Source organism: Nestor notabilis, unplaced genomic scaffold, assembly GCF_000696875.1.
Source record: "Nestor notabilis isolate BGI_N333 unplaced genomic scaffold, ASM69687v1 scaffold14889, whole genome shotgun sequence".
Classification (NCBI taxonomy): domain Eukaryota; kingdom Metazoa; phylum Chordata; class Aves; order Psittaciformes; family Psittacidae; genus Nestor; species Nestor notabilis.
Genome location: NW_009945189.1, coordinates 1 through 14,430, shown reverse-complemented (window position 1 = coordinate 14,430; position 14,430 = coordinate 1). Strand labels below are relative to the sequence as shown.

Sequence of the window (14,430 nt, the reverse complement as noted above, 5' to 3'; positions counted from 1 at the left end):
CAGCAGGAAATTTAAGCAAAAATTCCTTCATTTTCTGTTTATTAGTCCTATTGTACTAAGATGAATTCGGTTGTTGGTTTCACTGCAAATGACATCAAGCATACATGTATGGTAAAATATTCTGTTCATACATGAAAACATTTCCGTTTTCTTGAAAATTGGAATGCCTAGCTGTAGTGGGTAGACAGATTAGCTGCATGTTTCTAACAGAATTCACAGCAAAAGCAGTTTACAAGACATTCTGATTGCTGCCACAAGTTCTGTTTTAATCTGTTTGCCAGCTCAAAAGGTAGTATTGCTTCAGCGCATGTTTCAAAATTAAATTTCAGCTGAGCATCCACTTTAAAAGCGTAAGTTTTACTACTTTGAAAGCAATGATTTAAATAAAAGTAAATACATTGCCATTTCAGATGAAAGCAGTAGCTGGTATGAAGATGTCTTACCAGGTACAACAAGCAATTAATACCTGCCCAAAAGATCCTGTAAGAGGTTTTAGACATGATGAATCATCCAGTGCACTGTGTTCACACCTATACTCCATGATCCGAGGGAACCGCCAACACAGACGAGCGTTTCTAATTTCTTTGCTCAACCTGTTTGATGATACTGCAGTAAGCATTGCATTTCCTTCACTTAAAAAGAATTAGAAGCTTAAATTCTCTTTTTGCAATGTATTTTTATGACTTAACTAAAGATAACTTTATCTCCCTAATGTATTTTGTTTTGCTTTATAACATAAGGCATTTGCCTATCTAATATTGCTTACATAGAATGCATTTGTTGCTTTAGTATCATTCTGTACCTTTCCATACCCAGTTATTTCTTCAGGTATGACTAAATTTTGCATGTTGTTTAGAGGTGGGTTTGGGGCAGTACGTGGAATAAAATTTGTGATCATGTTCTGGCTCTAGATTGTTAGGAACAAAGGATAAATGTATAAATCTAAGATATTTTATGTTTATTTTTATGTACCTTTTTTTTTAACTTTCAGAAAACAGAGGTGAATATGCTCTTGTATATAGCAGACAATCTAGCCTGTTTCCCTTATCAAACACAGGAAGAGCCACTGTTCATAATGCATCATATAGACATTACACTTTCAGTTTCTGGTAGCAACTTACTACAGTCATTTAAAGAGGTAGGTACATTTATATTTTAAAGTATTTATTATGGTGGCAACATAATCTTCTCCATGATTTGGTCGATTTTTCAGTTAATACAGTACTATTGTTATTATATTGACCAGTAGCATTACTTTGTAACCAGTAGTTCAGAACAAGCAACCCTTTCTGTTCTGTAGTGCATTTGGTAGACACTAATTGAAAACTTTCCATACATTGCTGCTTACATTATTAAAAAGTAATGATGAATTTTGCCATCATTCCCTGGTATGGCTAAATAATAATTAATTGCATGCGTCTGGAAGCACATTAACCCAGAATCATTATGAAATACTAGTTTACTGTGGTTGTTTGTATAATTTTAACAATAAAATACAGTTGACTGTTTATTTTGTTGTCAAGTAACTGATGGCAGTTGTGTGTGTGTTGCCTCAGAGACTTTAAATACATTGTTTATTGCAGGAAAAGAATGTACAGTCTTTCTTTTCTTAAGGTAGCATGTAAGAATCTGAATTATGGTATAGTATCTGTTGCTATGGTAGTACACAACCACGTAAGAAAAGGCCATCGCAACTTGAAGACTTCAGTATCTTAATTTCCTGGAGACCTCTAACAGTAGAAAGTACAAACTGTCAGGAAATAAACCCATTTCTAGAATGTCCAGTCTGACTAGAAAGTACAAGTGAGAACTCATGCCTGAAAATTACACTGCTTCGAATTGTCACCATACCAAAGTCGATTTCTAGTCTGCTAGAAGGAGGGAGTATTGGGGACCAGTGGGTAGCATCCAGCACAGACAGGATGAGATCCTGCTTAGGACATATTAAGTTCCATGTTCTGAAAAATCATACTAGGTGCAGTAATAATGCATGCGTGAATCTCTGTAGCTTTGAAAGTAGTAGAACTGATAATTATTAGTAATGTGTATGATCACTTGAGGTTTCTCTGATCAGCAGAGTAGTTACTGTCATAGAATTTTAAGAGACAAGGATTAAAACCAGCTTAGACTAGTTGTGCCAAAGTACATACGAAAATCTACATGACACACAAATGATGTCTGGCTGAAAAAAAATGGAATTTTCTTCCTGATTGATTCTGTTTGGCCTTCTATTGCATTTTACTGTAATTGCTTATGAACTTGAGCAGTCTTCTAAGTGTAACATGCCAGTGGGGTACTGGTTGCTTCAGTTCCTTCTGTACCCACCTTACAAAACATGTGAACTTTGGATCCATTTTTCATCATCTCTTTGCCATAAAGAATTTTAACATTTAATATCACATTATAAATTAATAACATTGTTCAGGGAATTCTTGCGAATTTAAGGCAGTAATGACTTTGGAAACATTTTTTAGAAACATACGTGATGCTACTTACTCTAACTTTGGAATGTGTGTTAACTTTTCTATCTTGCAGTCTATGGTGAAAGACAAAAAAAAGGAAAGAAAACCTTCATCAGATGAGGAGACTGAGAGTGACAGTAACAGTGGTAGTGAGAGTGAAAGTGAAGAGGAAGCTTCTAAGCCTCGGAGGTTACGGAAACGAGCAGACTCTGATTCAGATTCTGATGAAGAAAATGATATAAATGCTGTGATGAAGTGTTTACCAGAAAATTCAGCTCCTTTAATTGAATTTGCAAATGTCTCCCAAGGCATATTACTACTTTTGATGCTGAAACAGCATTTAAAGAACCTCTGTGGATTCTCTGATAGGTAAGAATATTTAGATAATAGGCCATCTTGTTATTTAGTAAGTTCTTTGTAAGGATCAAGGAAGAAGTTGATTGTAACTAATTGTTAAGCAATAGATTTGTGTAAGGGAAGAAGCATAAATGTGGTAAGTTGAATGCAGTGAAAGGCTGGCTTAGAAAAAGCAATTATTTCATTTCTTACCAGGTTGTCTGTCGTATATTGAATGATTAAAACTGATTATTAAAACTGAATGATAGGTATTTATAGTGAAGGTTTTAATAGCCTTTCTTTGAAATTACTTTGGTCTTTCCTTAAAAGTTCTTCCCTTTTGTTTTCTTTAAACAGTAAAATTCAGAAATACTCTCCATCTGAATCTGCAAAAGTTTATGATAAAGCGATAAACAGGAAGACAGGAGTGCATTTTCATCCAAAACAAACTCTGGATTTTCTGCGGAGTGATATGGCTAATTCCAAGATCACTGAAGAAGTGAAGAGGAGTATAGTAAAACAGTACTTAGATGTAAGTAAAGTTTCTTCACAGAAAACCTGAAATTTATACTGTACTATGTAGCACAGTATTAATTTGAATGTAGATGTCGATGCATGTAATGAGCATTTCAAAATGTTAAGTTCCTGGTAATCTTACGTGATATGTTTATAACTCACCACTTCCTTTCAGGATGTTTAGCAGGACTATCTTTCAAAGATACATAATAATTTTAAACATGATGAAAATTAATTTTAGCTAAAGAATATTCATCTTTATGGCATATTTCTAATTTCTAGTATCCATCTTAGAATCATAGAATCACAGAATGGTTTGGGTTGGAAAGGACCTTAAGATCATCTAGTTCCAAGCCCCTTGCCATGGGCAGGGACACCTCTTCTATAACTCTCCCATATAACTTGTTCACTATATCCCTGACTGTTGCCATCATAGGAACAGAAACTAAATCTATTGTATTTCCATCCCCCTATCTTTAAATATAAGTTAGAGAAAACTTGCCATTTTGGAAACACAGAAGGAAAGCCTTTACATATCTACCAAAAAAAAGAGAGGAAAGTAAGAAGTTTGTAGAACAAAACACAAGCTGTTTAAGTTGTTGGCTATTTGTTTTACCCTACTTCTTTACCTTGCCATTTGATCTTTTATTTAATCTAGTGTGATATAAATATGTATTCTTAAATGTTTCAGTGTGGAATAATATGTTTTTTTTAATAGTTCAAGCTCCTTATGGAACATCTGGATCCTGATGAAGAGGAAGAAGACGGAGAGGTGTCAGCTAGCACAAATGCTCGGAACAAAGCAATTACCTCGCTGCTTGGAGGAGGCAGCCCTAAAAACAATGCAGCTGAGACAGAGGACGATGAAAGTGATGGGGAGGATAGAGGAGGAGGCACTTCAGGGGTGAGGCGGAGGAGGAGTCAACGTATTTCGCAGCGTATTACGTAAAATGATTTTTATGTGCTTATAAATGTCAGTCTATTATATTAAATGTACACCAAGTAATGTAATCCACATGAAAGAAAGCATTTTGTAGATAGAGATTCTCTACTTAACCGTTTATACAACTTTTGTAGAAAGTTTAACAGAAAAGACAATAAAAAAAAAACTAGAAAATGAGATTTATCCCGTATAAAAAGTTATTAATTTTCCTTTGGAATGTACTGTGTGTTATCCTTTTTATTGTTGCCAAGTTTTTATGTAGCTTTATGATTCATGTGTATATATAATTTTATATATCAATAAGAGATAAAGACACGGGTACAAATTAAGAGTATGTGGTTTTACAAGGATATGTTAACCCCTTGGCGCTGGCGGTCGCGGTGCGTCTCATTGCCGGCAATGGAATGTGTGCCGGGAAATCCCAACTCCCGGCGTCAAGGGATTAAAAGCAATAAAAGCAATAATTTCACTAAAGTTCTTTTGTGTAACACTTGGTCTTTTTTCCCCCCAATGTTTTAGTCATTGAGAAGGTCAAAACGAAATTCAGACTCTACGGAGTTGGCAGCACAGATGAATGAAAGTGTTGATGTCATGGATGTCATCGCTATTTGCTGTCCAAAGTACAAAGACCGACCACAAATTGCAAGAGTAGTACAGAAAACCAGCAATGGCTTCAGTGTTCAGTGGATGGCAGGCTCCTACAGTGGCTCCTGGACTGAGGCTAAGCGCCGTGATGGCCGCAAACTGGTGCCTTGGGTAGACACTATTAAAGAGTCAGACATTATTTACAAAAAAATTGCTCTAACGAGTGCTAATAAGCTGACTAATAAAGTTGTGCAGACTTTACGATCGCTGTATGCCGCCAAGGATGGAACTTCCAGCTAATGAATTTGTACATGCAGCCAAATTTACAGGAATTGAAATAACAGAAAAACTTGAAATATCAACTTTCTGGCAAAAAAAAAAAAAAAAAAAATCAGTTAAACGAAGAGTAAGAATGGAACCTGGGACGCGGGAAAAAAGAAGGAAATGTTTGGTAAACATTTTTGTGGGAGCTTTCTTCGCTGTTGTGCAGCAGAAACTTCTCAGTTCATTTTTACTCCCACTGTATTATAGTTTAACAAAAAAAATTGTTTATATCTTGAAAAAAAACCTTTCTGTTTAAAAAAAATAAACAAGTGAATGTTGGAAATTAGTCTGTTAATGTTCTTAATAAAGTGTTCTTGGAGTTTAACCTAGCAGCGGATGGCTTTCTTTAGCTTAGCCCAGTTTCCAAGGAAGCATTGTTTTTCCAGGCTGTAAAATGGCAGAATCTCCTGGATATATAATTTATTCTGTTGAAGAAAAAAAAAAAAAGGAAAAAAAAAGGAAAAAAAAAGCATGCAGTATCTATGACCTATCTGCAGGAGGAGTTTTTGTAAATGTAGATTTTGATGTATTAGGTCACCCTGAAATAATACAAGAAAAGGGATCCCCAGCAAATCTGGTGGAACGAATACTGCAATAAATTTTTTTACTTCTCTTTGTTACTTGTCTGTTTCCATTTGAATTTCTTATTGTAAAGATCTGTTTAAATCCATTTATATTATTTTGCAGTCTTTTTATGTAAAATTTACTATAGCATTGGTTTTCAAAACAAGACATAAAATATTGTTTATACAGTTTGTATAGGCTGACTTCTGAATAATTGGTATCCTTTTATTTTTATCCCTTAAAGGGTGTAAACACAACTTAACTCTAGGGTTTTATTGTATCCTGCAATATTTAGTATTAACTATATGATTTAGCACTGTGCCAAACACATTTTCAAGAGTACATTTTGATATAAAAAGAAACTATAGTTTATTCCTTGTATGCTTCAATTTCTTTCTAATGCTGTCCATATGGTAATTTACGATAGTTTAAATCTGGGGAAAGCTGAATGACTATTCTGCTTGGGCTAACTGGCCATGTATGCATTTCTCTGGGTTACTATAGAGAGGTTTGTGTCAAGAGGAGATAGTTACTAGTATCTGAGGAGTGAATGGGTATGAGTCTGGGTAATTCCACTACATTCCTTCACAAATGGATTTTTGAAAAAATGTTTGTATATTAGACTATTTTTTTTACTAATTGAAAGACGTTTTCACATTTTGTAAATTGAAAAAAATGCTATTTCAGAAGCATTTGCTTCAACTGCATTGCCACAGCCTTTCATTAGCAGTTCACCTTCCTGGAGAGTAGAAAACCAGCTTATTTGCAAACAGAAAAATCTAAAATAGTTAAACTTTTTAAGTGACTGTTAAACCCTGCTGTGTTTTCAAATGTATTTGTTCCTAAATAAGTAAATCTTTCATTCTGCTGTTTCTTTCAAAATTTTTATTTATGCTAGGAGGCTGTTTTTAGGAAACTAGCTTGCAGAATTCTAAGACGTTATTTGATTTGTGAGGAATAGTAACAGTATTCCAAAGTATTCTCATGTACAAAAGAAAATTAAACAAATTATTATTAACTCCTCAGAATCAAGTTAGTAATTGTTCCTATGGGAAATGGCCTTCTTGCTGTTTCACCTCTGGAGTTTTTCTGAATAGAAATATTTTAGCACCTTTTTGTTTTCACCGTTAATGGTGTTTTCTTTACTGTACAAGGAGACACCTCTTGGGCTAGCATAGGTATTGTTAAAGTAGAGAGAAGCAGGAAAAGTATAGTAACTCCTCTGCAGCTCTGGAAGCAGGACATTTTTGTAGCAAACAATGAAATATTGTATTTCTCAGGGCCAGGAGCAGTTTTTATAGGGGGAAATTCATACTTGGAGAATAGAGGGGTTGTATGACGTGTCATGTGTTATTAGTAGGAAGAGTTGAAAATACTTCAGAAGGAAACTCCCAGACAATAAAAACAATTTCACACATTGAGATGTATTCTCAAAAGAAGTTGTCTGTTAGCCATTTCTAATACTATTTATATTAAAGCATCTTATTTTTAATAGGTAACACAAATATTTCCTTGTTCATAAACAAATTGTTTCCTGGTCATGTGGCTTTCCCAATAGCAAAGAAGTTTTTTTATTTCAATTTGCTTGGTATTTATTGGAATAAAATTATCAGAAAGAAATAATAGAAACCTGAAGTCTAAAGTTGTCTTAGTTGAGAGGGTTTTGACCGTTAATGTTGTGTGATATGCCGCAGGGCATACATGCTCCTTGATGGAATCTGTTGGATATAATAAATATAATACACACTTACAAAATTAGTTATAGATTATTGAATAAGATTCTTAATAGTTCAGAGTTGGATTTTCCCCTTCTGGACCACCCAAAGTAATATTGTTTTTCCTTTGCCTATCACAAACATTCGGATTACTTGCTGTGAAAGAGAAAGGTAGTAATGTTCATTTTGGGGAAACAGCTTCCTGTTGGCTGTGTATAGCATGGGCTGGTGCTTTGCAGCAGAAAGCCCAAGGCTGCAGCTCAAATCAGAGCACTGCTCAGCCTCTGAGCTGCAGTCACAGTTTTACCAACATGAGCCATGTTATTGGCGACAGCACACACCAAGATACAGAGTTTTCTACATTAAAAAAAATAAAGTTCTTTGTTTCTTGCTTTGGGTTTTAAGTGCTGCAGTGCAGAAATCGATACAGTGACATTCTACTCCTTTATGTTGAGAGAGCCCTTATGATTTTTTCATTGTATGGCTATAGATTTTTACATACATAACTATAATAATTTCTGATTTTTTTTTTAATTCTTACTGCTTTCTCCCTTTGAGTACAAGTTCTGTACATGGAAACTAGTTGTGGTAGCTCCCCTAAACGAAAAGGGTATTGTCAAGCTTTTAGAATTAACGCTAGCCATACTGTGCTTCTTAAGAAAACACAGATACTTCCACAATCTACATAAAAATGAAGTGATTATTTTTAATCTTCCACTTCAGTACTGTAAAATTGCAGAATAGTTCTTGAGTATTTTAATTATCTGCAGCTATAAAAGATCACAATAGTTTTTGACAAAACTTTAATTATAAATAAGTATTTTTTTAAATGATTCCGTAATGCCCTTTTGTATTTTTTTGAGGTTCTTTTTTGCTTATGTAGAACAATTCTAATACATACAAAGTTAAGCAGGGGTAATATTCAGCACAGGTATTTTAGTGAGTTGTAGCCATTAAAAAAACTATTCAAAGTTTTAAAATTTGAGTCAAACTTTAGCCTTTATTGAACTTTAGGTTAGATCTAAGGAAGAAGTTCTTCACAGTGAGGGCGGTGAGGCACTGGAATAGGTTGCCCAAGGAAGTTGTGAATGCTCCAACCCTGGAGGTGTTCAAGGCCAGGTTGGACAGAGCCTGGGGTGACATGGTTTAGTGTGTGGTGTCCCTGCTCATGGCAGTGGGGTTGGAACTAGATGATCTTAAGGTCCTTTCCAACCCAAACCGTTCTATGATTCTATGTTGTGGTGTCACTATTCAGAATATTGAGGTTGTGCCAAACATCAGCTCTAACATGAAATGCCTTACAGCACTTACAGCGGTACTTAAATGTGTTTGTGGCTCACAACAAAAAAGTTCCTAACCGAGACTGACTCATCTGGTGCCAGTTAAAGAGCAGGCTTTGCAGGTGTTAATAATGCTGCATGGTGATTAATGGATCAGTTCAACTGATCCCTGCTGTAAAGCTGACATGTTTAACTACAAGCCCAGGCAGATACTAATGAGGTTGAATTCAAACAAACACCTGCTGCTTTTGTTGTGCGCCCAACACCCCTGAAGCCTCACACCCTAGAAATAGACAGAGCCCAACACAAGTCCTGTATCCTCGTTTGCTTCCACTCACTGAAGAGCCACGCCATAACCACACAAGTGTTTCCATGTCCCTCAGAGAATCTGTCCTCTTACTAAATTACTGAGTTGTAATGGGTGAGTTTTTACTGTAAGTAGTAAGTTTTTAGATTTCATGGTTCCTTGACTAAATATTAAAGTGTTATTGTTGTATAAAAATAAATCCATAGTATTTTCATATTTCATAAAAATAAATGTTTTGAGAGTTCAGTTTGAACCTTTCCAAAATTAAACTTGCAAGTTTTTATCCTAAAATGCACATACAGTTCATTAATCCCTTTCTCATTGTGTTCACAATGCTCAAATTACGGCTGCAGAGCCTGTAAGGCATCCAGGGAATCCATTTTTTGATTATTCTGAGAGAATTCTTGCCAGTCTCTTTTCAACCCGTCAGATGTAACTACACTGTTTCTAATTTCTGAATGATTCAGATGTGGTTTCCCACCTAATTTTGGAGTTTCCTGTATTAGGAAGTGGTAGTTCTCACTGGCACGCATGCAACTGCGTACAGTGCTTGCAGCCTCCCAAGGTGTTATGTGTCTTCTCCAAAAAAACCCTTACCCTGAGGGATGGTTGCAGGGGAGCCAAGGAGGTGGGAGGGGAGAGTTTATCCTGTGTGACAGCACCCGGGCAGCAGTGTGGTGGTGGTTGGAATGTGGTGCATGCGTTTTAGCAACCATCCCTCCAGGCACAGGGTCTGCTACACAGGACTTGCAAACCTTCGTCACCAAAAACCTGACTGTCTCGGTTACAGGCTGTGGCACAGCATTTCTTACTATTCCAGAGGCTATTTAAAGCAACTCTTTTTGGCTTCAAAAGAGCTTTCCTTCATCAGTGTCCTTTGTGCAGCTGTGTGGAAGGCGCATGTTTCTGTTTTGAAAACAAGAATCCTGCTTTGTAGAAGCTGGAATGGTGATTTAATTCATTTCCATCCCCACCTCTTCAGGGGACTGATTATTGAACAGGACACTGCTTCTGTGTTTCTCATGTAGCCTCTGTCTTTTGGAAGCTGTAGGTACGAGCACTGAGCCATGTTGCATGGGGCATGCTTCATCTGCTAGCTTTGGCTGTAAACCTCACTTCCCCAACACCATTTTTGTCAGTCAGCTCATTTTCAATGCACTTCCTCGTTTCCCTTCTCCCAAAATAGCTACTGAATTTGTTTTAAATACCCACTGAATTTGTTTTAAATACCCCTATTTGCAGTTCTCATCCCAACCACAGAGGGCTACAAAATTTGTCAGAAATGGTACCACGTCTGTCTCTACAGTCAATTTATTTTTGAGAAACCACATGAGATCATCTGCTTCTCATTTTGCCTTCACAGGCACAGACTGAAGACTTAGGCCTTCGCAGAGGAACAGCCTTTTCTCTCGTATTTTACATGTTTAGTTCTTGTTAGGATTTATGCTTGTACAAAAATAATACAGAACAATGTACCTAAACTCCTATAATCCAGGAATACATGCATAGAGGAGGAATTCAATAGGTTTGTGCATCGTGCTTAATGTAAATGCATCCTGTGAGTGCTGGCAAACAAAGTGTAATGATTCCTTGAGAAAATCATTCATTTCACGTGCATGAGGGCTTTTTTGGTTCTGAACAGTCCTGTGTGGAGGTGGATTTTCGAACTCAGCGTCAGCCTTGAACATCTCCTGTCTGATGCATCTTGCAAGTCCAAATGGTACCGCTCCATCCCCATATACAAACCCATAGGTCAGATCTGTGTAATACCGAGTTCCCTGTGACTTGGATCATGCCTCATCACTCCTACTTGCTGTCCAAAAGTACTGGCATTGCTCTAGTTGAGAGCGAGGGAGGATTCCTTTCCTTCCATTCTTATTGAAATCCATAGGGCAGAAGTTGTCACTAAGTCTGTGTTCAGCCTTCAAGTCATCCAGACCAACCATATATTGTGTTCTACACACTTGCTCCTCTGTGGGTGACTCTGGTTGGCACTGGACGCTCCACAATTAGTTAGTGGATTTTTTTCCTACCTTCAATTTTAAATGGTGGCTGAGAAACCCACTCAAACAGGTCACTTCCTTACATGACATATCAAATATTTTTAATTAAAATAATTACTTTCTATTTGTTGTGTCTATATATCACAAAAAGAAAACCCCTTCCATTATTTTTAGTTTATTTGAAAATATTCCAGTTGAGGGTTAGAGTTGTCTGTTGATATCTTACATCTTCTGCCTTGCGTAAAGCTGTGCAATATGATTTCAAAAGCAAGTTTCAGGGTTGTACTTCCTGTGTGGGCAGTACATATTAATGAAGATTTGTTCCTTTTTTCTTACAAAATTTTACAAATGGTGGTGCAGATTTAGCTCATGTATATGCTCCAGTGCCACACACGAGTTCTCAGCGCCTGCGTAGGACCTTCAAAGTAGCTTGTTCTACAGCTGGACACTCTCCATCTTCAGAAGGTGTAAGCACGACCTTAAGGAACTAGGCAGCTTCAATATACAAGTTCCTTGTTTGTTACCTGTGAAATGTACCTATCTGTTTCTTTACTGAGGCAGTTTATTTGGAAATAAAACATAGACCCCAGTCCTGTGTATCTTAAGCTGATTTTCACCTAATTTGACATCTCTTTAGTCGTATCTCAGCCAGAGTTCTGACAAATCGAGAGACTTCTGCTGAAGATGCCTACCTAGTGGCAGCCAATGGTAAGTGCCATTTTCTTCATTGATCTCTGAATGCCTTAATAATCAAGACTTAATCTTCTTAATTTTGTAGCTTGGACTTTTTCATCTTCCTATTTTAATTCTTTTATTTCCTTGGGGGTTTTGTGGTTGGTGGTGGGTGTTGTTTTCAATTTCTCTTTTAGGTTTTCATTTGGGAGGGGTGTGTTTTGCTTTTGGTTTTGTTTTGGTTTTCTTTTTTTAAACTTCCTTGAAGAAAGTTTTTTTTTTTTCTGGAAGAAATTAGTTTGGGGGTTTTTTTAAGCTTTCTGACTGAGTCCACTGAAGAAACCAAGGTCAAAACCACATATTAAGATATAAAACATGTCAAAATGAAGCACAAAAGAAAAAAAATTGTTTCAAATGGCCATTCTTTAAAAAGGATATCTAAATTCAAGTTTCTATGACTGCATATACGATTTAACCCAATAAGGTAATCTTACTCTCAAAGGTGTAAAACTTCAGTATCTTTCAGTCAGTATCTTTCAGTCTCACTACTACACTGCTAAAGGAGATTTATATTTCTTTGAGTGGGACTCCAAAAAAGTGCTGACTGTGCTTTAGGAAAATGAAAACTGCTGTAGCTTGTCCCACTTCAGCTGCTCTAAAAATCCAGCCCTTCTTTGTAAGGTGCTTTTTAAATGCTTCTAAAATACTTTAAATACTTTAAAAAAACACTACCCCAACAACATTCTAAAATACTCCATTTCTCGCTTTTCCATTAGGTTATTCTAACTAAGTATGCATCAGATGACACATATATTCTACCTCATTTTCCTCCTCTGTGTTTCCACATGTATTTTTTAACTAACGGCTGATACACCCATCTTTCTGCAGCTGACCTGTTTCACAGCATCCTCTGGCTGGCCGTTTGCAAGCAGGAATCAGAAGTTCTCGCATGAGAACAGGATTGTCTTCTAGTATTAATTTTTCCGTCATGGTGCCTCTCGCTGCAGCAGACACGTGGAAAGCAGACGGATACCACCTTCGTTCACAAAGTGCAGTAAAACTGAATTTGGAGGCAGCCTTTCAGCCCAAGTCCCAGCCAGCTGCAAGCTTCCCCATGGCACGCTGCACTTCTTTCCACAGATGGACAATTTCTCTGTTAACATTTCTCGTAGGACCCATGGGATACTTGCTTTCGCTGAGGATTGGACCACTGCTGGTGGTGGCTCTGCCAGAAGTAAGTATTCCTGTTTTGCTTTCAACCTGTAGTCAGAGATCTTCCAAAACTTCCTAGTTTTCCTGCTGTAAGTCAGAAGAGGCAGAGGTGTTCCCATTCGTCTCAGCATGCCGCTATGCTTCTGGTAATTCCGGAACTCCCTGTACTCCTGATAACAGAGAAAAATCCAATTACATCAGCATTGCTCAAAAGAAAGAAAAAAAGGGAAACTAAGAAGAAAAGGGTGAAAAGAAATTAACTGGTTCAGAAGAGAATCTTGCTATAAATAAGTATTTTTTTGATACACAGGAATACTGATTTCTCCTAAGACAGTAGAATCTTTTTTTCAAGATATTTTTTCTTTTTACCTGCCTGCTGTGAAAGCACCATTTACTGAGGTGCTTCCTACTGTTATGTTCTCAGGGGAGAAGGATCAACAGATCAACAAAATACTCAACTTGTATGGTACCAAACATGTCTGTACCTCTCGAATAGGGACAGCAACACCACCTGCATTACCAGTAGCACTGACACTTCTTACACCATTTTCCTGCTTTTCTGTAACTTACCAAATTCTACTACTACTAGTAACAACAACAACAATAATAATAACACAAACAATAACAGGGCCGGATCCTGGATCTCTTGGGGACTGGCCGAGCCCCAGCTGCCGGCCTGACTACTCCTGAGAGCCCCGGGGTCTCCTTGCTGGCTCTGAACTGCGCAGCTTTTCCCAGGCCAGGCACAAGCAGCCCCCCAGCATGTCGTTCATGGCTGCAGACATTGGTGTTGGAAACCAAGGACCAGAGCAGGATTTCTCGCTGTGTCCTCGACCCGCACTGCTGGCTCCCTGTGCGCTGCAAAGGGCATCCACACCGGAGCACCACCAGAGCTCCCTGAACCAGCTGTAACCCCCGGATCACCCCGCGGTGGGGTCTTTCCAGGGAACAGCAGCTCTGCTTCAGCCACAGCACCCCTGAGGAAAAGGCTGGTGCCAGGCACCCCCACTGTCTGTGATGGAACCGAAGCAGAGAGCCTTGTGCCTCGGCTCCTCCATGGGCCTGAGCCTCGCCACATCTCCTCCCATGTTCTTCAGTCCTGCGGAGCAACAAGACCCACAGTGCGTGCACCCCGTCCCTTGGGTCCCACAGCCCAGGAACACGGCCCCGCCGGGGCTCATCCCGGACTGCAGGCTCTGTGCCGAGCCTAAGAGGGTGCAGGAGGTGGTAGGGCCCAGAGGACACGTGAGGAAACGGTGCGTGTAGCACCGGGAAAAGCGGGAGAAAATCACAGTACGGGAGTGGGTAGCAACGCCTCCTGGGCTGCCAGTGACACTGACACCTCTGCTGCAGTTCTCCTGCTTTTCTTGGATTTACTGAATCGTAATAACAACAACAACAGTAATAACAACAAGAATAGTAATAATAACAAAAGTAGTAACAATAATAACAATAATAACAATAATGGTGCCGGATCCCGGATCTCTTGGGGATTGTCCCGAGCCCCGGCT

General features: G+C 38.1%; 1 protein-coding gene across 1 annotated transcript in view; it reads left to right on the top strand.

Moving 5' to 3' along the window:
* Positions 1-6,102, top strand: part of NIPBL (Nipped-B homolog (Drosophila)) — a gene marked incomplete at its 5' end in the record, with an annotated part of 26,303 nt that extends 20,201 nt beyond the window's left edge. The window contains 6 exons of the mRNA XM_010022762.1: positions 411-611; positions 992-1,138; positions 2,536-2,831; positions 3,156-3,330; positions 4,033-4,218; positions 4,777-6,102. Coding sequence (XP_010021064.1) covers positions 411-611; positions 992-1,138; positions 2,536-2,831; positions 3,156-3,330; positions 4,033-4,218; positions 4,777-5,142 — 1,371 coding nt within the window. The remainder of the gene's footprint in view (positions 1-410; positions 612-991; positions 1,139-2,535; positions 2,832-3,155; positions 3,331-4,032; positions 4,219-4,776) is intronic.
* Positions 6,103-14,430: the final 8,328 nt, after the last annotated feature.